Source organism: Crinia signifera, chromosome 5 (assembly GCF_055691185.1).
Source record: "Crinia signifera chromosome 5, ASM5569118v1, whole genome shotgun sequence".
In the NCBI taxonomy this organism is placed as follows: Eukaryota; Metazoa; Chordata; class Amphibia; order Anura; family Myobatrachidae; genus Crinia; species Crinia signifera.
This window is the reverse complement of record NC_139221.1, coordinates 105497108-105523085: the sequence shown is the minus strand read 5'-3', so window position 1 is coordinate 105523085 and position 25978 is coordinate 105497108. Positions and strand designations below refer to the sequence as shown.

General features: G+C 40.6%; 1 protein-coding gene across 1 annotated transcript in view; it reads right to left on the bottom strand.

Annotated features, from left to right (window-relative positions):
- Window positions 1-25978, bottom strand: part of CTDP1 (CTD phosphatase subunit 1) — a 148753-nt gene that overhangs the window by 18835 nt on the left and 103940 nt on the right. Inside the window, exon 12 of the mRNA XM_083187787.1 lies at window positions 10447-10604. Within this exon, the coding sequence (XP_083043913.1) occupies window positions 10447-10604 (158 nt within the window). The remainder of the gene's footprint in view (window positions 1-10446; window positions 10605-25978) is intronic.

Sequence of the window (25978 nt, the reverse complement as noted above, 5' to 3'; positions counted from 1 at the left end):
AGATTACTAGTGTCTTAGTGCTTTATATATGCCTACTTGCATTACAGAAAACAGTAAAGGGCATGCAATTAATATGAGCTCCTCATTGCTAGCAGTACAGAAATAAATGCCCGTGATATGAGATTTTGCTTAGATTATTTTTTTAGAAGACCGATGAATCAAAATGGTGAAAGATATGACCTAAACATTACTAACTATACAGCTCCCACATTTCCAGTGCTCAATGCGTTTTTAGGTGGCAGTGGAGAGATATTGTGTTCAATGTTGATGGCTTATCAGGATTGCATTATTTACTTCTAGAGGCACAGGCTATGACAAGAATGTCCTAGCACACAGTAGCAACAGGACAATTATCTACTGTATCTGTGAACAGGATTGGTTGTCATCTTCACTAAAACTGCTTCCAGAGAGCTTGCTGGTGACCTTTATAGTAGTAAACAGTATTCAGAACCATATATTCTAACGACATGGTGTTGAGATTATTTCAGTGAAGGCGAATCTATGGCTTCACTGCAAACTAGAATGTGTTTTCAGGCATCAAATTATGGACCCACGTCTCATCAATTGCTATGACAAGATTCAAAAGAGCTTTTTCTTCTGGAAACGTTGACACGGAATCACTAATATCCGACCTAGGAAAACTTTTGCCCTTAAAAGCTGTTTTGGCAAACTTCAAGCACTGACTTTGTTGGATGTCAGCTTATTATTCTTACTAGCATGAGTTACTATGGCAATCGGAAACTTTATCCGCAGTGCAAGCATTCCAAATACATTGTAGAACATACCACAGACACAGCTATCAAATACACTATTAAAAAGGAAAGCATCCTTAATACATCTCACCAGAGAGAGACAAATCCCCAAAACAAGAACGAACAATAAAAAGAATTACTCATAAAAAGCTTGTCATAATAACTTTTACAGCTTTAGGTAAGGGTTCTACAAAAAAAAAAAAAAAAAGTCTAAGCACAGGTGCAGAGCAAAACAGTAGATAACATCCTGATTTGACATTACAAAGCAGAGTATTCTATTAAAAAATCAGAAGTAAAAAATATAAAACAAAAAGAGACATGAGCCTGTACATTATACAATGTACATTGTAAAATGTATACATTTTCCCTAATATGGGTTGTGCACAGTGACATCAGCACTGTGAAATCTTAAACGTAAAAGAAACAGTGAAACAGGAAAGCTATGGCATATTTCCCGGCATCGGGATTTAGGTTACTGAAGCTTGCTCCTGCTTCACTAAGGAGGCCAATACATAATCCATAACCGCATGCATCACCTGAAATCTGACAGATGCAACTCAATGCCTAAATAGAAGCTTCAACACCATTGGAAAATGCTTCACTAGCAGCAAAACACAGTTTAAAAGTGGTCAGCATAAATAAGCTGATTATTTTTTAGAAGTCGGTAGATGGCCGGGAAAATGCGCTGAATCTAGTTTCCCCAGTGCTATATGTACAATATATTCCTACATGACAATGCAGCAATGAATGATCAGGGCGGTTGATTTATCAAGCAGTGGAAAAAGCAGAAAAGCAGACCAGGGTCTGCCTATCATTTTATAGAATGTACTCGACAAATGCCAAGTCAAGGCTGACTGCAATGTTCCACTTTTCCCTCTTTTCTCTGCTTTTTACAGTAACCCCTAGATTATTAGTTAATTAGCTCAGGTACTCAAACTACATTTTTAATTTAGATTTTGTTTTAAGCCTATATTGTATCAAACTATTTTAAACTGCTTTAAGCAGCAATCTAGTAATACCACAATATTAATTATACAAGGAAACAAAATAACGTTTGTCCACTAATGCAGTAATATTGGGCCTGATTCATTTCTGGCCTTAGATCGTGAATAGATGCAATGTACTAATGTTCGGCACATTGTGCATGTGCAGTATGGATCCTGTGTAAGACGAAGTATGGTTGCAGACTGCGTTATATGACGGTCTGCAGACATTTGGGGAGAAAGCGGCAATTGCCTCTGTTCCCCAAAACAGGGTCGTGTTACCTCCGTTTTGTGGGAGTGTGAAGGAGATTTCCTGGCCTCAGAGACAGAACTGCCACGCATAGTTTGCATAACCTCGCCGGTTACTCAGCCAGCCAATGGTTTTTCACAAGCGATCTGCGACAACCGTTGACTCAGCACTCGATCACATATGCAGGAGACATTTACTTATACCAGACACCTATGGTACATTTGTATAGTCCAGCAATGCTGCCGTCTACTAAATCTAACTATCTGAATCACACCCATTGTGTGCTTGGGACATGATCATTCTCTCCATACCCTGACTGAAGCAAAATCTAAAACAAAATAAGGGTTTCAACATAATCACAATAATTAAAATAATAATAATATATTAAGTACATTATAAGGGCATGGACTAAAATGTTACATTGTTAACCAATTTCATTACTTTAGTATGCTGATACAGTACAGAAACAATGAAGTACAGTATTATACATTCGTCCTGTTAAGCGCCTTGGGGCAGATGTATTAAGCCATAATAAGAGATAAATGCAAGGGTGATAAAGAGAGATAAACGTCCAGCCAATCACATCCTTGAGCAGCCCATACACGTCCCGATGCGGGCGTGCGTTGTGGGCTTCAATTGCAGGGAACACATTGCATTGCATGTGCATGCAATGCAATGCAATTTGATGAAACCCAAGTACATAAAGTATGTGCAAGCACATACTTTTTGTAATGTGTGATGAGGTGCCGCGGGAGCGCGCACCTCAAAGCACAGAACGGACAGCACGCATAGCAGCGTGTATGGGCTGCTTAACTGCCATGTTACAGGCTGTGTTTGAAAAAAAAAAAAGTCAGTAAGGAGCTGATTGGCTGGACGTTTATCTCTCTTTATCACCCTTGCATTTATCTCTTATTAAGGCTTAATACACCTGCCCCCTTGAGACCTATTGGAGAAAGAGCGCTATATGAATACAATTATTATTATTGCACTCTATTTAAAAAACCTGGCACAAGTTAATATTCTGTCTTCGTATTCCAGCACACAGGAAACATTTCTTCAAGTCACAAAAGCAGCTGCATCTTCCAAACCAAAACTGCTTAGACAGAAATGTAATTACAGTATTCCACACTCTACACACATTTACATTTTCAATTAAAACTTCACAGTATGGATGGATTTGTTTACACATCATTACTCATTAAGTATAAACTGATCATATGTAAACTTGAAACACTATGAAAGAGAATGACATTTTTCTTGCAGCATGTGCTTCTAAAATTATTGAAAAAAGCCCAAAGCACATTAATCATACTCAAAATGTAAAACACCAGCGCACACATTGCTGTGTGTGTGCTCCAGCACAGCCGTTTGTTATTTCTAGATACAGAAAAACTTTGAGTCCACAAAACAGATTACGCACCCCCCACCCGCACAGGCACACACAAGGGCACCTTGCGTAAAGGCCCAAATAGTATCCTGCACTATGGAATGCATACGTATATACATTTATTATTATATTTTAATTATAATGTGCCACAAAAATACAGTTAACAAAGAACAAACCACAATTCAAGACACACTACAGCTTAGATGTAAGTAGGAAGTAATAAACAGAATACAAAGGGGATGGCGGCCATACTGTAGATAGAGATGAGCCATAACCATCTGGAGAGTATGCGGACAAAGAGGGTCACTGAGTAGTGGAGAGCTGTATGTGAAATGTAATGAGAAGAGGGCCCTGCTTAGAGGAGCTAACAATCTAGTGGGAAGGAGCAACAGACAAATGACGAGGTGCAGCAAGTGTGAGGTGGTTTGATAGCAGAATAGAAGCAAGCAGAGCTGGTCAGGGCAGAAGGCAGGGGATTGGCGGAGCAGCCTCAGGACTCTGTTATGCAGCGGAAGGGTACGCTGTGATAAATAGGTGAGTTTTCAGTGCCCGTTTGAAGCTTTGCAAGGTTGAAGAGAGTCTAATGGAGCAAGGGAGTAGGTGCGCCCTATAAGCCTATGCTAGCCATAATTATAGGCAACCAGGGTACTCAATCATTTATATACAAGACCCTCTTGCCATGCTGGGATTGTATTTGTTTAATTAAAAAATCTGTGGAAATATTTATTATATTTTTAATATGCATAATATCCCCAATTTACACAGATTTTAGTGTCCATTACCTGTGTGTCATACATACAACAACAGCCATTCTGAGAAAGGCCTTACTACTGCCATGGAATAGCCACATATTTTACTAACTTACATCATTATACCTATAGTTCATTCTAGCACCCGGCGGGTGCTAGAATGTACACTAATACCATTACCAGCTTGTATTGAGACCACAGAGCAGGGAACAAATTTGGATTCACCCATGCATTATCCAATTGCCAAGAAAAACAACACCATTAGGCCACGGTAGAGTTGTCATAGTTATTAGTTGACGGACTAAAGAAAACTTGCATAATAAAAAAAAAAAAAAAGTGTTGCCAGGCTCTTCTCTGACGTTCCATTAGAAAGTGCAACATTCTCTTCATCATACATTTAAACCTATGTAACTCCCTCTGTCCAAGTCATTAATTTTTTGCCTACCTATCAGGTTTTCATTGACTGAATAGTCAACTACTTTGGAAAGTGATAATATAGAACATTATACATCCCTAACAGTCTCAATGTCGACACTAACAGAATTTCAACAGAAATTTTACCCACCACTGAATTTTAGGTTTAGGCATACTCCCCTTGCCAATGGAAATCCAAATGTACAATATGCCATTTGTAATCATTCACAATGTCAACATTCTGACAAAGTTAAAACATCAATGTCTACATGGTAAATAATGACCTCCATCGTGCCCCTGTTGACATTCTGGTGTCGATATTCTGAATGTCGACATTCTAAACTTTGAAGTTTTGTACCTCCACCTTATATAACTCATTGGCAATAATCCAATGCTTTTGATCTTCATGGTTGTTAAATACAACACTCTGTGCAGCCTCTGATGAATTAATGTTACACAAGTTATAAAGTGGAGCGAATGTCCAAATGATGTACAAAAATGTATTGCAGTATCTCTCCCTGACAAAGCAAACAGAACTGGTGAATAGAGTAGTTGAAATTTATGGTTGCAAGTGTGAGTGGTCTGGGTACAGTGGGAGTGGAGAGCATTAAAGCAAAATGCAGGAGGAACTGAAAACAAGTAGCGGTACTGTAAGTGGAGATACTGAAAACAAGTAGCGGTACTGTAAGTAGAGATACTGAAAACAAGTAGAGGTATTGTAAGTGGAGGTACTTTAAATAGAGATACTGAAAACAAGTAGAGGTACTGAAAACAAGTAGAGGTACTGAAAACAAGTAGAGGTACTGTAAGTAGAGATACTAAAAACAATAAAAAACAAAAAAAGACACATAGTAATATCAAGAAAGGCAGAAAGACCGTTGTGAAAAAAAACCTGATACATTTTTACGTTACACTACATTAAAATGAAGTACTTTAAACACTAAAATTAACATTACACACACAAAAAAAATGAACAAATTGAAAATTTATGATGAATTAAATATTAATCATTGCACTTAGCATTATGAATATTGAATGGTGTTTCTAACAAACATTTCCACAAGTTGCATTATTTTACAGTTCATCAATCAACATTTAAACTGCTTTAAAAACTACAAATAATTCTAAGTAGCACCAACTACTATTCATAGTCAAAACATATGTAGTAAATTCATTGTGTGTCAGTTTGGTGCTAATCACAGCAATCGCCGATATGTCATTGAAGTTATTCTAGACAGAGGCGTTGGCTATGGATAGTCTAAAGCTGGGATTGGGAACCTTTAGCCCTCCAGCTGTTGTTGAACTACATATCCCAGCATGCCCTGCAACCGTTTTAGCATTGCCAAATAGCAAAAGCTGGAGGGACACCCCTGGTTTAAAGCTACAGTATGTAAACTATGTATACACTGGTAAGTTGTTGTTTTTTAATACTATTTTAAAATGTTAAAAAGTAAAAAATCTACAGTATAGTTGATATCAATCAAAAAGTACTTTCAAGCTATATATAGGTTAAACTTTTACATTTTATTCAAGGCAAATGCATGTGAAAATTCAGAAACACTGTTAATCATGCCATTGCGAATCAATGTAAACTGAATGAAGTATTCAACCGCACTTCAGGAGCACTGAAAGGAAAGGCCAGGGTAAAAGTGTAAGTTGTACCTATTTTTGTTTCAAAATACCTACAATCTTATTAGTTACAAAGTAATTTAATAGTAACATTAATTTATGTATATTAGAAACAAGGAATTGTAATGCTAATATGTAGGTCATCTTTCAAAACACAATGCAGCATGCTAGCGCTATATAAATAAAAGTTAATTATCTAAAATATGTGCCCTGAAGTTAGACTACATACAACATGCCTGGTGATTACGGTCAACCCTACTCCCATCATCTCCTAGTCAAGAACTGAGCTGTGAGGATTTCAGAGAAGTGGAAATCGTTTTAACACACATATGCTGTTCCTCTGAACAGGTTACTTTCTAGATGACTGTAGTTATGACAGAAATGCAAAAACTTCTACATATATTTATTTTTAAAACGTGATTAAATATAGGAAGACACTTGTTAATGAACAGGAAAGCCTTACAGACTTACAGGCTATGTAACTGGCTATGGTGGCAGAAAACTGAAGAGGGACCCAATTCATCACAAGGTATAGACCGCTCTATCTTGTATAGTATTTTGAAAATAATTAGGTTCTCTCAATAAAAATGCATATAAAAAGAGATGGGAAGTGCCTTTCAATCATTTTTAAAAGGCAGAATGCCGAGAGATTCATACGCTTACATAGAGTGGCTTCAGTAAGTCTGGATGAAAAAGATTATTAGCAGCTATTTTTATACAATGACACCTTTACGCTACTTTTGAGCTGCATTAAAAGCAAAAAAAGGTGCCTGCACAAAGCTGGCAAATGAGGAACTTTGTGCAGTCACCTTCATTACTGCGATGAGGACGAGGGAAAGAAAATTATGAGAACAGAATAGCATAGAATTTGAGGAAGCCACAATTCCATCTTCATTTTGCAGTGGAAATCCAGATATGCAGACAACTAAACACTCCCTAATATCTTGTTAATTAACTGCATAGTGAGCTCTAGCACCAGGTCTTTTCCATACGGAAACTGGAGGGTAAAAATACATAGGGAGAGGTAGGCCTTTGTGGAACAATATACTGTAGCCCAGTACCAATACAGTTTACTCAATGTTCAAATACTTCTATTTCAGCTGAGAAACAATGAAAGCTGTGCTTCCACCTGGTAAATCTCCCAACTACTCCTCCATAATCTCCCTAAGTAGGGAGGAAAGGAGACAGCTTTACTAGTAAGTACTTGTTAACCTTTCCTTGGAGTAAAAGTACTAGTATCCTGATCGGAAGAGACAGGATAGAAGTTTCTATGCCCCACAATATCCCAGTGTTACCGGGGACCAGTGATCACTTTCCGGTGTTGGTGCCTTTCAGACATGGCACAATCCTGGGTCGATGCACGTTAAATGTTCAAGCATGTCAGAGCATGTTTAAAAGGGGTAATAGTAATGCACCTTAAATGATGCGCACACCAGTGTACACAGTACCGCTTCATAACGCTGGATCTCCTTCTCAGAGGAAGGGACAGGGCACTGGGAAGCACACCTGTCTGAAGATGGTGTTGCTTCCCACATGAAGCTTTCGTATTCTAGACCACTAAAGGGCCAGCTCCTCAAAGCATGGGGAAAGTAGCATGTGTAATGCTTTCTCATGGCACAAGTGCAGATGTCGATGTAATGCCAGCTTTCAGTACAAATTCTAGCTGACCTTACAAGCTCCCCGATATTGGCTAAGGTGCAAAGTCTGGTAGGAGGTAGAAATGATATAATTCGCTTGTAAGTAGTTACTGTCATAACGAGCAAGAACTACAGTACACAGCAAATAAAAAAAGTTGAGGCACCAAAACACTTTCAACCTTTTTATTATGGTTTATTGTTACACTAGAATAATATATATTTTTTAAATTACATAAAAAAAAACAATAAACATGTAGTTATTAACTATCCTGCTAACAATATTCATAATGTAAATTGCATACAAGAACTGGATTCTTGTATGAAAATTACAAATGTAAGCTTCGGTACCATAAATAACATGTTGTCAAGGACTTGAACAGTGAGAGAAACCCAGTAAGGTGAAAAACTACATGTGATCTTTATGTGTGCAGTCCTGATCCATATCCTCTTCTAAAAGGTGCCCATACACGTTACAATTATTGTATACAATATCGCACCTCATCGCATCACGGTATTGCGACGAGATGAGATCTAGTACAGTATGCTGCACATACTTTTTGTACGAGATCTCATCTCATCGCAAAACTGAGATACGATATTGTATACAATTATTGTAACGTGTATGGGCACCTTAAGGGTGAGGATTGAGCAGGGTATTGCCGCTGCCATAAATACAAACAAGCTTTTGGATATTACAAAAGGTTTTTGGGAATGAAAATAGCATACGCAAAATAAAACAACTATTACCTTTATTTTTCTATTTTCCTACCTCCGAGCGCAACCACAAAGGGGTAGGTCACTAACATTCAGAGACCAGAACTTCCAAAGCATCTTAAAATAGTCTGTCCTGTGTTACAACACTCACTACTGCGGGTCCATAATGCCTCTGAAAGCTATGCCAGAATAAGAGTTTTACAGAGTTTGGTGTAGAAGCTGATTGGCCTGTAAAGAGGCTTTCATAGTAGCAGAGGAGACCAACTCTACATTAATGCACATAGATTTGGGCCAAAATGTGCAACAAGCAACAGAGTTTTACCATCCACAGTGCACCCAACGGGTTTCAGCAGAGCGACATTTGTAATTTTAAAATCAGGTAAGGTGCAGCACGGCACTGAAACAGTCCAGCAGGAATAGTAAGCACATACAGTATTTGTGTGAAGTGAAGAAATGGCTCATGGCCATTTAATACTAATATAGGCATTTTGCAAAAAAAAAAAAAAAAATTTGAAATCTGTAAATATTAAAATTCAAAGTGAAATCTAAACACAGTAATGTGTTGCACATCTGCAGACAATGCTCTACAACAAATCAGCATTTTCCTATGCATTCATTAACGTCAACTTCCATTAGGAACATAAAAATGCAGCAAGATGCAAATTCTTAAGACAATTTAATGAGGGGGATTAGTAACGAGGGAATAAAACAGGAATCTGGACCATACAGCAAGTGCCAACACTAAAACAAAAAGAAAGGTGGTACTTGCTAAGTGAAGCATGACCAGCTAGTAAATACAGGACTGTACAGAAAAGGAAAATAAACATTTTAAAATTGTCCTGGTGAAATTGCTAAAAGGCCTAAAATTGCTTGGGAAAACAAAAAAGTCTCAATCCCCATGGTACAGTACTTCTGATTAATCATGTTATGAATATTTAATGAACTACAAACAAATCAACTATCTCGAAGAGGGCTTTGGTGCGGATATTATGGCAATGGATCAAATGATTGTATTGTTCCTACACAGACACAAAGCTATTGTATGTTTAAAAATAAATTATTGGGATTTCCAAGGACATAACACTGATTTTCCATTCAGTGTCACAAAGTACAGAGAACAAAGTATCAATGAGATCAGTCTTTTTAAATTGTAAAACAGGGTTATAAAAAATGATGATTTGCACGGGCATGCTCCTTCACCTGGAAACCACATGCTACACTGAAGAAAGGGAATGTATTTTCTCACAGACCGGTGAGAAACCATAAACAAGAGGCTGCAGTTTATCTGGTCTTCCGCTCACATGTATTGCATCTCAGAGCCAACTGTAGAATGCTTAAGGCTGTTTTACTACAGGAATGGAGGCGCTCCTTGAAACTGTCTCAGTGTTCAGTTCTCAAAATGAAAGTAAACTACTGCTCTCCATGCACAATCCCCGACAGTCTACAGCTGGTTACAAACTCGCTGTCGCATTCGCTACAGGGAGGAGAGCTGGGGGCAGACAAAAACCGTACCAGAAGAATGGCAGGCGGTTTATGGGCGTTCCAATCAAAACGTGGGCGGACCAACGCCTGCTGGGGGTGGGTGGCTGAAATCACAGTAAGATTATGTCCTAGCACTCGTAAATTAAAGTCAGTTCAGACTGACTTTTATTTGTGAAGGCAGAAGAAATCATTTGATGGTTGTGACCATCTAAAGATTTCTCCTGCTCGCAGCTGGGGGGGGGGGGGGGGGGAAGCAGTACTCAATTACCCCCTTTATCTGCATTTGTTGGGCAACGGACTCCACTGACATGCTGAATACAAAGCATCACAGAAAAAAGGAGGATATTGTTAAATATTAAGCTTTACAACGCACGTGCAAATGATCATAATAAAATAATAATTTGAAAGCCTTTGATGCAATAATAGGAACATCATGTATGCGCACTCACCGTGGCGTGCTATCGGATAGGCTCTGCTCGCTTGATGAAGAGGATTCTGGAGTTTTCTCCGAGCTCTCTTGTGTCGTACTTTGCGGTTTCTTTACTTTAACAGACTTCTTTTTCTCACTATCACTATCATCACTGCCTTCTCCCAAGATGTCATCAACCTGACAAACAGTAGATTGTAGACAAAAGCATAAGAAAAAACATGTACTTTTTTTAGGGAGAGAACAGTTTGCATGCTAGAAGATACATCTAAGATAATCAGAAAACTAAAATACAAGACTGTCTGGAGTAGGCAATCCTGCCACGTACATTAAAAAGTTTTAAAGGTTAGAAAAAAAAAAGATGGTAAATATCATTCAATATTTTATTACAGAATCTAAAGTTGCATGGAATACATTTTACTTTCATTTGGTTTTTAATATATCATCCAGAGGGTGTGTTTCATTTGTGATGGTCAACGTCTGAAGTGTCACAGCACGTTCATTTTCAGAGTTATCAATGCATTTTCTTGATAAAAGTCACTTTCATTTGTGTCACTACTTTAACCAACAGAATTTCGTTACAGGGTGAAAAACGATCCTAATCTGCTTTATTAACAACTTCTACACAGCCACCAGGGCCATCTGGTGGCTTGGTTCTACAAACATCGAGAAAGAACCATTAATGCAATGGAGTGCCGCAGAGCACTTGCAGGGGTGCCTGGGGTTGGTGGTTCAGGACCAATTCAAATTATTTATGGTCAATGCCAGTACTTGTGGCTTCCAATCATAAAATAGGTAACCAAGCAGAAGCTTGTATGCTGCTCCAGTTACACAAGTCAGAAGAGCGTCACCATACAAAGCAATGCAGCAGTCTCTAAAAGAAAGATCACACTGCATGCTGGACATTTTGTCAAGTATTACTACAAACTAAGGTCAGTCTTATTGTACAGCTCAGTAAAGCACAGGTGTCAATATAAATTATGGCAGGAAACGGCCTGTACTTGTATTAAGAGGTGATCATTTATGTTTGTCATTTGCTTATTTTTAACAAAAAATACTACAGCTTAAACATCTACTTTACAGAGGATGTAATATATCACCAAGCAACAGAACAGAAAAGTAGAGGATAAAAAGATAAATAATATATACTTCTACAGGCAATATCTGGTCATTACCATAACCACAATACACAATAAACCATTTCAAATGCTGGGTCATTTCGTAAAAAGGCACTAAGGGGCCGATTCAGACCTGCGCATGATCAACACAAGTTTTATGGAAATTTTTTGCAGTTTTTAAACTTTTTCATACTTTACCATCCACATGGACTATGATTTGCGTGAAGCGAGCCATACTAAGGTGTATTATGTGCTGAAACCTACAATTTGACACCAAAATATATAAAAAAATTGTGTTGAACATTTTAACTTGACGACTTTGTGCATGTCCAACATTTAAAAGGTCAAACTAGGTATTGTCGATCTTTTGAACCAAACCTGGTAAGAAAAATCACCAGGAAGTCAACAAAGACCAGCAGCCCCAAAGCACCACATTAGTGAAAAAAAAAAGTACTAAATTAAGTGTTCCAATGCGATAACCAAAAGCAGCCAGGCTATACCAAACCATGGGTCTCAGGGCCCAAAACCAATCCTTAAAACTGACATTGTACAGTATACAGGATTGTACAGTATACATTTATTCTGTGCTTATGAGGCCTACAAACTGGGCGATTTCAGGGCATTTTGTAAGCGATCTAACTAGATTTCTTAGAAAATACCCCTACATCGCTCCTCGGCCCCTGCGTGTCATTATCACCCAGCGATTAATATCCAGCATGCTGGATAAATCTAGTAAATTACCGGTCAGAGCCAGTGTTCTCACCAGAGGACAGTGGCCCTGACAGATCGATCAGCACAAACGATCTTGCTGAGCATTGAGCGATCTAGCATCACTCAGAACACTCAGCAAATCACCCTGTGTGTAGGCCCCTTTACCAGCATAGTGCCTTTCCCAATATACAGTCTGTAAATGCAAAAGATCCATACTAATTAAAAAACACCCTTAGGCAGGTGGGAAGGGGTGCTAATCAAAATTCTAAATATTCTCACAGGTGTGATTTATAGTGAAGACAGGACAGCTTCAAACCCACGTCAGAGTAAAATTGTTAACCGACTTTATAACTTAACACGATATAAGCTCCTTATCTACCTTAGATGAAGAGATAGAAATGAACAGATCCTATGGCCCTGTATTTTTGCTGTATTATGGAAACTACACAAGGGCCGATTTCAGGGCATTTTTCTAAGCAATCTCACTAGATCACTTAGAAAATGCCTCAACATAGCTCCGTGCCAAGCGATGCGTGGCCCTGCGCGTTGCTATCGCAGAGCGATTAATATCCAGCATGCTAGATAGATCTAGTTACATCGCTGGTCAGGGCCAGTGTTCTCACCGGAGAACAATCTAGCATCGCTCAGCAAAATCTCCCCATGTGTAGTCCCCTTTAGAGAGATATGTGCATATGGTGATCTTGCAGCAATCAAAGCTTTGTATGAAGATCTTCTGCCCAAATAAATTATAAATGGATCTTCCTCAGGGCTGGAGTACATTGGAAATTTTCCTAGACTAGAATGTCATTTTTGCACTTATAACCAAAGCCCTAGCAGACTTCCCACAAATATATACATCAATATATTTTAGTATTAAAAGGATAGCTTGAGTTAAGAAACTTATTAAATCTGTTACACTGTTATAAAGTGAATTATTTTTAATGAATAAGCTAGAAGTATTCTAATTGTTTATTCCTGATAAAGACAGGTCCTAACTTTAAGGTATACCGCTATCTGTATACGAATAAGGAAATTAGCCACATTGAGAAGATCTATAGCTACTTGGGGCAGGGGTCATCCCACATTTTTATGAACCCAATCATAGCTACCTGGTAGACTACTTCCCAATTAATAGCTCACGCTAAAGGTGCCCATAAACTGCTGTGACGTCTCACAGCAGTGTTCGGACACCAGATACCCTGCAAGCCGCCGGGACCTTCCCGGCGGCAGGGACAAATGTGATCCGTTGTGATGGATCGCATGCGTCCCTGCTTCCCGCCCGCCTCGCCACCTGGAGGGAGGTCCCAGAACGGGTGGTCAGATGGCCAGCCGGTCCGATCACCTGGTCGAGTCCGATGCGCACGGGACCGCGCACCGGACCAGACTGCATGTCCGGAAGAGGCGACTTGGTCGCAATCTAACAAAATCGCCTCAGTGTATGGACACCTTAAGAAACAACTGTCCAATAAGCTCACTTTTTTTTCTAGTTTTTAAAACTACAACTATATTTTCTTTATAGGTTTCTTGACAGGCTCAACCTTTCTTTCAGGAAATCCACTTTATGGGCGCACACTCCTTTTCCCTTTATTGTACTTCCAAAGTAAACATGTAATGAAAGAACTCAAAACTTCTATTAACTTTTTGTTCCAATGAGTTGTCATTTGGAAATAACTTTTTATACATAAACCAGAAACCAACATTTCTGTGCCTATGAATTTGACTAGATTTATCTTGTTGACGTTTATCAAGTATTTATCTGAAATGAAGCATATCCTAAACAAACCAAATGTGACCTGGTTACAGGCAGAAGACATTAGCCTTCTAACTCGAGCATAAGCGATCAGAGATCGAAAATGTTAAACAGTCTCTGGTAGATCATTTTTGAAATATGGAGCAGAATATGAGGGGGAAATGGCTAGATTATTATTTTATTTGGGAATAATTAGCCAGGTACTAGAAGTTGGTTTGTTTTATGAAAATAGTTTTACTTTGAATCCAACCTACATCTGATATTCGGTTTTATTGAGCCTACACACAGGGCGACACTGCTAAGCAATGTAGATCACTCAGCAAAATTACCTAGCACACAGAGCTGCACAATGCTGTGTGCTGAGCGATCTGCCCATGGCCAGCTCTCCAGTGAGAACACTGGCCCTGACGGGAGAGTAATTAGATTTATTCAGCATGCTGGATATTAATTGTAGAGCATTAGCAACGTTTGGGGCCTCTCATCGCTATGGACCCGACACACTGAGCGATGTAGGGGCATTTTCTATGTGATCAAGTGAGAAAATGCTCTAAAATCACAGAAAAAGATTGCAAATTGAGTTGCAATATGTATTAAGCCTGATATAAGCACCCTGTAACAGAAAGGAAGGACGAATTCTAATCACAAAATGTTGAGAGACTGGAAGTAGTTCCTACAGTATATAAAGGCAGGGTTCGCAAATACTCGCTATACCAAGTATTTAACCCTCTTTTGCGCACCAGGGACTCACTTTTTGTGGATAACTGCGTCCCCTGGGACCCGCTCCGGCCAGATCTGCGTGCGCCGTGTTAATGATCTGCTGTCAGTATTTCCCTGCATTGCCCGAATCCCAGCTCGTACTGTGCAGTGTGCACAGGCCATTACCCCCGCCCTCTTGTTATCGTGATTGGTTGGATTGGAGTCGCCCTTTCCTGATTGGTTCTCACACCCCCAGCCAGAACCGCAGAAAATTAGGTTTGGTGCCCAAGAGAGCAACACACGGCGGGCAATCCCAACTCCTGCGGGTCACCCCCAGAGATCCCTAAACAGCCGGGTCACCCGGACTGGAGGAAGCTGCCGAGATCCCCCAACAGCCAGGATGCCACATTCAATGTAGGAGTGTCTGGGGAGAGAGGTGAGACTAGTCCCTGGCTCTGTGCCTGCTCGTCATCTGTGTGTCCCCATACAGTGCTGTGCATATTGGTGTGCAGTGTGTGTGCGTGCGCATCTGTGTACGGCGGCCCGTGCTGCTCCTCCGGCACCATCCATCCCGGTAATGTCACCATCTTCTCTGTGCCTGCAGCTGACAACCTATATCCCGTGAGTGTGCCTCTGATCTGCTGGTGACACCTGACACGAGAGGAGGGGACAGCAGCTGGTCACAGGTGTGGGGACCTGATGGGGGAGGGGCATTACCTGGGCCATGTGTGTGTGGCCAGGGGAAGGAGAGGTGTTGGGTGACTTCTAAAAGGAGGAGGGGGAGTTTGGCTGTAACTGAGTATTCACCAGCTGTACCTGCCTGCTATCCCTGCGGTATCACTTATATGCCAGTAACCTCCACAGTTACGGTCACACAGTGGTCTATGCATCCAGCAGCCTTACACAGATTGGCACCTTGTGTGCCTTCACCCACTGAGATGCTGATTCAATGGTTTTTGCTTGCACAAAAGATCAAATTAAAATGTTTTTATCCCCGGTGAGGTTACATGGCCCTGCGCACAATTAAGGCCCCCATACATTAGTCCGACTTGTACTAGGGACAAGCCGGACTTGATTTCCCCTGCAGCTCCCTGGGAGGGGAACACACGATTAGGCACTTGATGTGCCAAGTTATGCATATGATAAATCGCATGAGATTTATCATATGCAACTCCCAGGGAGCTGCAGGGGGAGAGCCGGGTGGGGGATGCTGGGGAACTGCAGGGAAGTGCCGGGCAGTGTAAGATGACAAATAGTCAGCAGACGGGGGACACCGGTGAACAGAGCATGGGGAGAGGCTTGGAGCGGAGTTCAGCGGACACAAAGGCAGCGGGCGGGAGGTAAAGCTGCCGCTGCCTGGTCCTCCTGCCGAGCACATGACCTGTTCACCGGTGTCCCCCCGCCCGCTGCCTATGTGTCTGCTCCCAGCCTCTCTCCATGCCCGGCTCACCAGCGTCCCCCGCCTGTTGACTATTTGTCAGCTCACCCTGCATTTCCCCGGCGTCCGACGCCCACTGACTCTGCCCGGAGACTGCACATAAGATTTAGGAAATCTTATGTGCAGCCGGTGCGACTGCCCGACTCCAATCCGATGCATCGGGTCGGACAGGGTGTTTTGGGACGATTTCACGGCCCGATTCATCCAAATCGGGTGAAATCGGGCCCAAATCGCATAATGTATGGGGCCTTTAGTTTTGTTTAGGACTTACCTCTATCTAGTGGGTGCTATGGTATACTGTACATGGTGTGGGCATGTTGCGTAATGGGCATTATGGTGTGCGTAATCCTGGTGCAGTGTGAATAAGTGGCACTATTGTTTGGTGTAATGTGAATTGGTACTATTATGTGGCCATGCCTCAACCACAAAGCCATGCCCTAAATTTTTGTTGCGTGCCGACTGTCCCTGTTCTTGCTTTATACCTCCCCCCCCCCCGATCCACATAGCCACAGTGAGGAATGCCCAAATCTGTTTGCTTACCAAAAAATAAAGAAAAAGGTCTTGGGCTGGCCCTCGGCTCAGGGTATATGCCATGTGGGGGAGGGGAGTAGGCTTTTGTGTGTGCCATGCTCGGGGGAAGGGAAGAGAAGGTTTTATTTAGTTGGGACCCAGAAAAGGTCAGGTAGGCCCCCGATTTTTGTAAGTGAGGGGTCCCAGGGACCCACTATTTTTTGATGTTTTTGCGATCACTGTAAAAGTAGTACACCTACACTCAGAGCGGTGTACAATATCTACTACAGTGATCAGTCTTCGATAAACACAGTAGTACTGTTTTGGAAAATCAAACCTAATATATAATCCATCTTTGGCTACGGTCATTATTGCATTTGATTGTTGAACGTGACATCTTTACTTTCACGTGAGGCATTTGCTTTTATTTGTGTTGTACAAATACGCAGGTATTCTGGAAATAAGGGGATTTCTAGCCTGTGATATAACAAACATGTGGAGCATAAAACTGCACATAATATATAATGTTAATATATAAAGTTAGCCAATTAGATCAAAATCTTGGCAAAAAAAGAAAAAACACAGATTTATACTACTATTCAGAATTTGGCAAAATATAAAAAAAAGTTTAAGGTAAAAAAGGAATAAGTGGTGTACCTAATTAACCCTAGTAATTTACTGCAGCTACTTGATCTGCTACCTAATTAACCCTATGCATTTTTCTTTCAGAACGCGGTTGTGAAAATTCATACTGTGGTTCCTTGATTTTTCACAGTCCCCTTGTAGTTTAGCACAAAAAATACAATAGAGGACCATGCAGGCCCCGGCTGAAAGCCCTCAGGTGGATTGTGAAGCCCGCCCCCTGCACCCACCAGATGAACCCAGTGGCTCGAGAGGACCCCCAAGGAGGAAGTATGACTCCATTAAGTACTAGACCGCAGCTCGGAGAGGGCCCAACTTCGGCCGCAGGCCTCATTGACTCTCCTAAGTCTCACTGACTCTTTGTCCCCCCATCCCCCCTATGCTGGCTCTTCCTCCAGCCGTGGCTCCAGCCAGGGACCCGAGCACGCTGACATCCCCCCCCCCCCCCCTCCAACAGCAGGACAGCCTCTGGATCCATCCAAGCTGACTCCTGTGGTGTGCTGAACGGGAGACAGCCTGTTGAACCCCTCCACTGCTGCCTGTGAGTAGCAAAGTCAAGATGGCGTCGCTGATGGCTGCCTAGGATCTGTGCCACCCAGCCAAAATAAGTTCCCTGTGTCTCCCCTGTTGTGTTCTATATCTGTACTGTTTTTCACTTGCTACCTATCTGGCTGTTGCAACCACCAAGTGACGCCACTGAATGGCTGGCTTGGTGCTGTGCAGATCAGTAAATATATGTTCCCCATGTCCGTGCCCTCACCAGGATGCATCTAGTGCATCGGTTCTCAAACTGTGGGTCCTGACCTTCTCAGCATGGGGTCGGGACGCCATGTTGCTCACCATCAGGCTGATGACTTTTCTAATCTCACTGATTCAAGGAGTCTGAAAAATCTCTGCATTGTCTGTTATTTTAGACTCCTCCCATCATTTTGTGCCTCCACAATGCTGCCATGTATGTGCTGACTACACATGGAACGTGATGACCTTCTGCAGTAACTTGCTGGGGTTTTGTCATTATTTTTATTGTCTGATGGGGTCCCAGAGCAAAATAGTTTGAGGAACCCTGATCTAGTGCATTTCTGTATGTGTCATATCTGTACTGTTTTTACTTGTCTACCTATCTGGCTGTTGCAGTCACCAAGTGGCGCTGCTGAATGTCTATGGGAACAAAAGGTACAACCCTTGGCGCTGGTGAGGGCAGCTGTAACCAACCAGGAGTTATCTTCCTGGTGTAACAGAGGCAAATATAAACAAGTAAAAAAGGTTAAGCGCCCAACAGTTAGGAACAAAAAATTGGATATAAAGTAAATCAACTCTTACTTCAAATAACGATGTTCTTCAAACAGATCACAATATCTTATCCAAATTTCCCTCCGTAGTGGATAAATATATGCAAAAGAAAATTTATATGACAGACTGTTAAATTGTCCGGCAAGGGTACTGAAAAGTTTTTAAGGGGTCCCAGGGAATAAACCCTTATGATTCCTTCTCCTTCTTGCACCTCTTCCCCTTGGTGGCTGTTGAAATGGCTGTTATTGGTTCACCACGTGACACCCACAATCAACAAATGAGATGCGTACATGTATGCTTACATGTAGATGTATCTGACTAAGCACATCAAGGTTTCTTTCACATCAGTCAAGTTCTTTTCTCGCTCTAATTCCTCCGCCCAGGATGGGTACATAAAGTGTAAAAATACAAAACACACAATGTGTAGTCCTATTTGGATATCTGGATTTTTTTCTCACTATAAAACCCGGGAAAACACCGATTCTTTCCCGAACCACTTCCCTTTAGTGCCTGTAGGAATAGCTGTTACTGGTTCACCACGTGACACCCCAGAAAAAATGGTGCATACATGTATGCTTACATGAACGAATATATGACTAAACACGTCAAGGTTTCTTTTGTACGTGTCTCGCTTACTTGTATGCTTACTTCAATATATATATGACTCCTCTCATCAAGGTATCTTTTTTTCCACCAAAACACGACTCCTCATGACACCGTAATAACTTCAAAACGGTCTTATTTATTGGTAAAATCCAGCAATAATAAAATTTCCACAATTTACACAAACAGCCTGAACCAGACCTGGACTGTAACCAAGAAAACACCTCCACTGGGAGAAGATGGAAATAAAACCCGGGATGCTCACCAGTCTTGGTAGTTCCGGTATAAGTGCAGGATCTGGATACAGTGGTGACAACACCGCACCAACGCGTTTCGACCGGAGGGTCTTTTTCAAGGTGGTGTTGTCTGGTCTCACAATGTGGGTTTAAATACCCTCTAAAAGTCACTCCCTCTGACACATGCAGATGGGCGTGTTACATTCAATTCAGTTAATTCTCTCTTAAAATGGCATCAAATCTATACAATAAAAATGAGGTGGTCAAGCAAAAACATTTATATATTTATAAATATAAAACGAGCATAGGAACTGGTATAAATTTAGTAAACATTAAAATGAATCACAGGCGGAAACGGAAGTATATATATGGGCATCGCGCCCTGTGGGTAGTATAACCCTCCGCAATTTACTTATACCTTAGGTGCCGCTGCTAGACTAGGCTAGTTCCTGGGTTCAGCCTAACTACTACCCGTTTTCTCCTTTCCGGCTGTTATTTTCGTCGCCGCGTGCGTCACATCCGGTGTACTGAAGTCACTCCGTGCTTCTGGACCGCACTGTGACACGCACGGACATCTTAGGTGGGTGGTTTCTCATACGTGAGGCTGAATATCATAAGTGACGTGTGCCTATGATTACAAGGCAGAGACTTTCCATTTGTAAGTGATGAATACGTGCTTTGGACCGCACTGTGACACGCACGGCCATCTTTGATGGATGTGTCTCATTGAAAGGGAGCTGAATCACATAGATAGACAGTTTATGGGCAGTACTGGCACGCAACATTGTGGTTTTTTATAGTGCTTAATTATTGTTGGAAGGAGACATCCACATAATATATGGAACGCATATTGACACGCACGGCCATATATATCCTTTACATAGGGAATAAATTAGGATATCAATTGGTTTTCAAATAAATACAGAAAACAATACGTTAATGGGATATGAATCAATGTGGGAAATTAGGAAAATTACCAGAGAGTTTGATATTTGGTTTATAGGAACCATTTAATTTTGAAATCCCCATTTAACCCATTGGGGGTAAGGCTATTCATATTATATATGAATTTCATTTCGTTTTGAGCCAAAATGGTTTCAGTTCCCTTTTGTCTCCAGTTGCCTACTATTTTCTTGATCCCTATCACCAGAGCAATATCTTGTGGGGAGCAATTGTGTTTATTCCCGAAATGTTCTGAAAGGAGATGTCCCTTCATCCCCTTTTTTATATTCCGGACGTGCTCTGCCCATCTCTCTCTTAGGGTTCTGCTGGTTTTCCCTATATATTGGAGTCCACACTTGCATTGAATCAGATAAATACAGTTTTTACTATTACAAGTTATGAACTCGTGTATTTTATATGTGGAGTTGTTTGAGGTTGATTTGAATTCCATTACTTTTGTGGGAGTGTTTTTATGTACCTTGCACATTTGGCACATTCCACATCGGTGGAATCCCTTTGTTTTAATTCTTCCTTCCCTTTGTTCCGGGATGGCACTTTTTACTAGGCAGGACTTGATATTTTCCGCTCTCCTGTATACGAATTTAGGTTTCTCTCCGATGTGGGCTTTAAGTAGTGGATCCATTGTCAGAATATGCCAGTGTTTTCTTATCGCTCTCTCCACCTCTTTATATTGATTATTGAACTTAGTGATGAAGGCCATATTGGATTTCTGATTTTCCTTTTTCTCCTTTGGTTTATATTCTAACATGGATGTTCGATCTTTCGATTTCAATTCTTGAATTTTCTCATCTATGGTTGCTTCCTGATATCCTTTTTCTATGAATCTCCTCTTCATTTCTGTGGCTTGTTGTTCAAAAACTTCCTTTTCCGAGCAATTCCTTCTTACCCTCTGCAACTGTCCGGATGGGATGCTCTTCAGCCATGTGGAATGATGATTGCTCGAAACTGGGATGTAACTATTGTTATCCGTAGGTTTCGAATAGTTTTTAGTGTGTAATTTGTCATCTTTGACATAGATATTTAGATCTAGAAATTGTATGGAGGTTTCACTTTTGTTGTAGGTGAGTTTGATGTTATACTCGTTTTGGTTGAGGATGTCACAGAAAACTTCTAGAGCTGGTAGTCCTCCACTCCATACGAAGAATACGTCGTCTATATATCTTCTCCACACTTTAATACTGTCTATGTATATGTTGTTATTCCAAACTGTGCAGTCTTCCCACCAGCCCATAAACATATTGGCGTATGCGGGGGCAAATTTGGTCCCCATAGCGGTGCCCTTCACTTGCTGGTAGTATCGTTCTTTAAACCAGAAAAAATTGTTGTTTAAGATAAATTGGATAGCCTCCTTCAAAAAATCTATCTTCTTCTTTTCCATTCCTCCTTTGATTAGAAAAAATTCTACCGCTGTTATTCCTATTTGGTGGTCTATAATGGAATACAAGGAGGTTACATCCGCTGTTACCAAGATATCTCCTGCTGTCCACATTATATGTTCGATGCAGTTTATCATGTCTATGGTGTCTTTGAGATATGATTTTATCTTCACTACCTCTGGTTGGAGTGCGAAATCGACAAACTCAGACAGATTGGCTGTGATGGAATTAGTTCCTGCCACTATAGGGCGTCCAGGGGGTTCTTTAATATCCTTATGGATTTTCGGTAACATATAGAATACTGGAAGAGAAGGGTTGTTATTTATGATAAATTTGGCCTCCTTCTCCGTAATGGTCTTGCTTTCTTGATGTTGATTTATCATTGTTTGAAGATTTTTTGCTATACGTGTACTGGGATCGCTTCTGAGGAGGCTGTATGTACTTCTGTCATTCAATTGTCTGAGGGCTTCTTTCTCGTAGTTGTTTTTATCCATAATTACGATACTTCCGCCCTTATCAGCCGGTTTAATAATGACCTCCTTATTTTCCTGTAGTGTTTTCAGGGCTTCTCTCTCTTCTTTCCGCAAATTAGGTTTTTTTGGCCATTTTGGTATAATTTGTTCTAGTTCTTCACACACCAATTTCTGAAAAGTTTCCACTAGGTGTCCTTTAGCGAACGTGGGATTGAAGGTAGATTTCGGTTTGAAATGGCTTGCCAGATCTTGTGTTTGTTGTGGTTCAGTATCATCCTTGGAGAAGAATCTCTTCAAGGACAATTTCCTTGTGAACTTTTGTATGTCAATATATGTGTTGAACTTGTCCAGTTTATTGTCCATAGCGTATTTTAAGCCTCGATTGAGGACTGAGGTTTCGCTGGAAGTCAGTGGGTGTGTACTCAAATTGAATATTCTGTTGTCTTTAACAGTATTACCTTCTTGTACTTCTTCTAAAGGTTTCTCTATTTCTTCTGGTACCAGGGTTCCCTTATTTGAGCTTATTTTTTGCATTTTCCCTCCTCTTTTTCCTCTACGTTTTTTCTTATAGATGACCGTTATATGCGATGTCTTCTCCCCCTGGTTTGATCCAAAAAATTCCTCTGGTTCTTTACTTTATAAGGAGTTTTCCGATGATGGGTATCTTCATTCCATTCATCCCTAGTGATCAACGAAGTGTGGTTTTGTGAAGCATTCTCCTCGTTTCTTGATCTAAAGGTTTGATGGATACCCCTTTTTCCTTGATATCTCTTGTTTTCCTTTGGTCCTCTATTTGTCCTTCTCTCTTCTGGTTGGTGATGGACAAAAGTTTTCCGTTGGTGTATCTTGGTTTGGTTTCTACGCCAATCCTGCAGATCACGGTATCTTTTATAGGGTACACGGGGTTCATAATGATTCTCTTCATAACTTTTATTCATTGTTCTCTTATGGTTGGGTCTCCATGGTGTGGGAGGTACACTTTGACAATCACAACTTAGTTCTCTTTCCATTGAAAAATCATCCTCTGTCCTGTTCTCTTCTACCTTCAAGGTCTTGTCCCTTACATATTTTTTCTGTTTCCTTAGTATAATTGCCTTTTCTTTGTTCTTTACTCTGAATTCAATGTCTTTTTCGATCTGGCTGTAATCCTCCAGATTCCTAAGAGGTTCTATATTTTTGGTAATCGTATTGATTTCCTCTTCAAGAATATTCAAAGTTTTTTTCCTTTCTTTTATGATATGGTTCATCAAGGAGAACGAACACTCTTCCAGGATCCTTTTCCAACCTAGATAGAACTCCGGAGATTCGTTTTTGCTTGAGGGTTCTTTATTAATGAGAAGGCCCTTAGGTATCATTTTCTCTAGTAAATATTGTTCCATTGATGCTATCTCCCACCATGTACTACTCTCCTTGGTGAGTGCTTTTTCTAATTTCTCCATCACTTGTTCTAGGCTCTCTTCTTCAATTTCTATTACAGGATGGGTGTCTGTATCAAAAACATGCTTAATAATAAGCTGTCTTTTTTCTCTATAGCCTAACATCCTGCTGCCTGGTTGTACAGATAACACACAGAATACAAATGGGAACAAAAGGTACAACCCTTGGCGCTGGTGAGGGCAGCTGTAACCAACCAGGAGTTATCTTCCTGGTGTAACAGAGGCAAATATAAACAAGTAAAAAAGGTTAAGCGCCCAACAGTTAGGAACAAAAAATTGGATATAAAGTAAATCAACTCTTACTTCAAATAACGATGTTCTTCAAACAGATCACAATATCTTATCCAAATTTCCCTCCGTAGTGGATAAATATATGCAAAAGAAAATTTATATGACAGACTGTTAAATTGTCCGGCAAGGGTACTGAAAAGTTTTTAAGGGGTCCCAGGGAATAAACCCTTATGATTCCTTCTCCTTCTTGCACCTCTTCCCCTTGGTGGCTGTTGAAATGGCTGTTATTGGTTCACCACGTGACACCCACAATCAACAAATGAGATGCGTACATGTATGCTTACATGTAGATGTATCTGACTAAGCACATCAAGGTTTCTTTCACATCAGAAACCATTTTGGTTTAAAACGAAATGAAATTCATATATAATATGAATAGCCTTACCCCCAATGGGTTAAATGGGGATTTCGAAATTAAATGGTTCCTATAAACCAAATATCAAACTCTCTGGTAATTTTCCTAATTTCCCACATTGATTCATATCCCATTAACGTATTGTTTTCTGTATTTATTTGAAAACCAATTGATATCCTAATTTATTCCCTATGTAAAGGATATATATGGCCGTGCGTGTCAATATGCGTTCCATATATTATGTGGATGTCTCCTTCCAACAATAATTAAGCACTATAAAAAACCACAATGTTGCGTGCCAGTACTGCCCATAAACTGTCTATCTATGTGATTCAGCTCCCTTTCAATGAGACACATCCATCAAAGATGGCCGTGCGTGTCACAGTGCGGTCCAAAGCACGTATTCATCACTTACAAATGGAAAGTCTCTGCCTTGTAATCATAGGCACACGTCACTTATGATATTCAGCCTCACGTATGAGAAACCACCCACCTAAGATGTCCGTGCGTGTCACAGTGCGGTCCAGAAGCACGGAGTGACTTCAGTACACCGGATGTGACGCACGCGGCGACGAAAATAACAGCCGGAAAGGAGAAAACGGGTAGTAGTTAGGCTGAACCCAGGAACTAGCCTAGTCTAGCAGCGGCACCTAAGGTATAAGTAAATTGCGGAGGGTTATACTACCCACAGGGCGCGATGCCCATATATATACTTCCGTTTCCGCCTGTGATTCATTTTAATGTTTACTAAATTTATACCAGTTCCTATGCTCGTTTTATATTTATAAATATATAAATGTTTTTGCTTGACCACCTCATTTTTATTGTATAGATTTGATGCCATTTTAAGAGAGAATTAACTGAATTGAATGTAACACGCCCATCTGCATGTGTCAGAGGGAGTGACTTTTAGAGGGTATTTAAACCCACATTGTGAGACCAGACAACACCACCTTGAAAAAGACCCTCCGGTCGAAACGCGTTGGTGCGGTGTTGTCACCACTGTATCCAGATCCTGCACTTATACCGGAACTACCAAGACTGGTGAGCATCCCGGGTTTTATTTCCATCTTCTCCCAGTGGAGGTGTTTTCTTGGTTACAGTCCAGGTCTGGTTCAGGCTGTTTGTGTAAATTGTGGAAATTTTATTATTGCTGGATTTTACCAATAAATAAGACCGTTTTGAAGTTATTACGGTGTCATGAGGAGTCGTGTTTTGGTGGAAAAAAAGATACCTTGATGAGAGGAGTCATATATATATTGAAGTAAGCATACAAGTAAGCGAGACACGTACAAAAGAAACCTTGACGTGTTTAGTCATATATTCGTTCATGTAAGCATACATGTATGCACCATTTTTTCTGGGGTGTCACGTGGTGAACCAGTAACAGCTATTCCTACAGGCACTAAAGGGAAGTGGTTCGGGAAAGAATCGGTGTTTTCCCGGGTTTTATAGTGAGAAAAAAATCCAGATATCCAAATAGGACTACACATTGTGTGTTTTGTATTTTTACACTTTATGTACCCATCCTGGGCGGAGGAATTAGAGCGAGAAAAGAACTTGACTGATGTGAAAGAAACCTTGATGTGCTTAGTCAGATACATCTACATGTAAGCATACATGTACGCATCTCATTTGTTGATTGTGGGTGTCACGTGGTGAACCA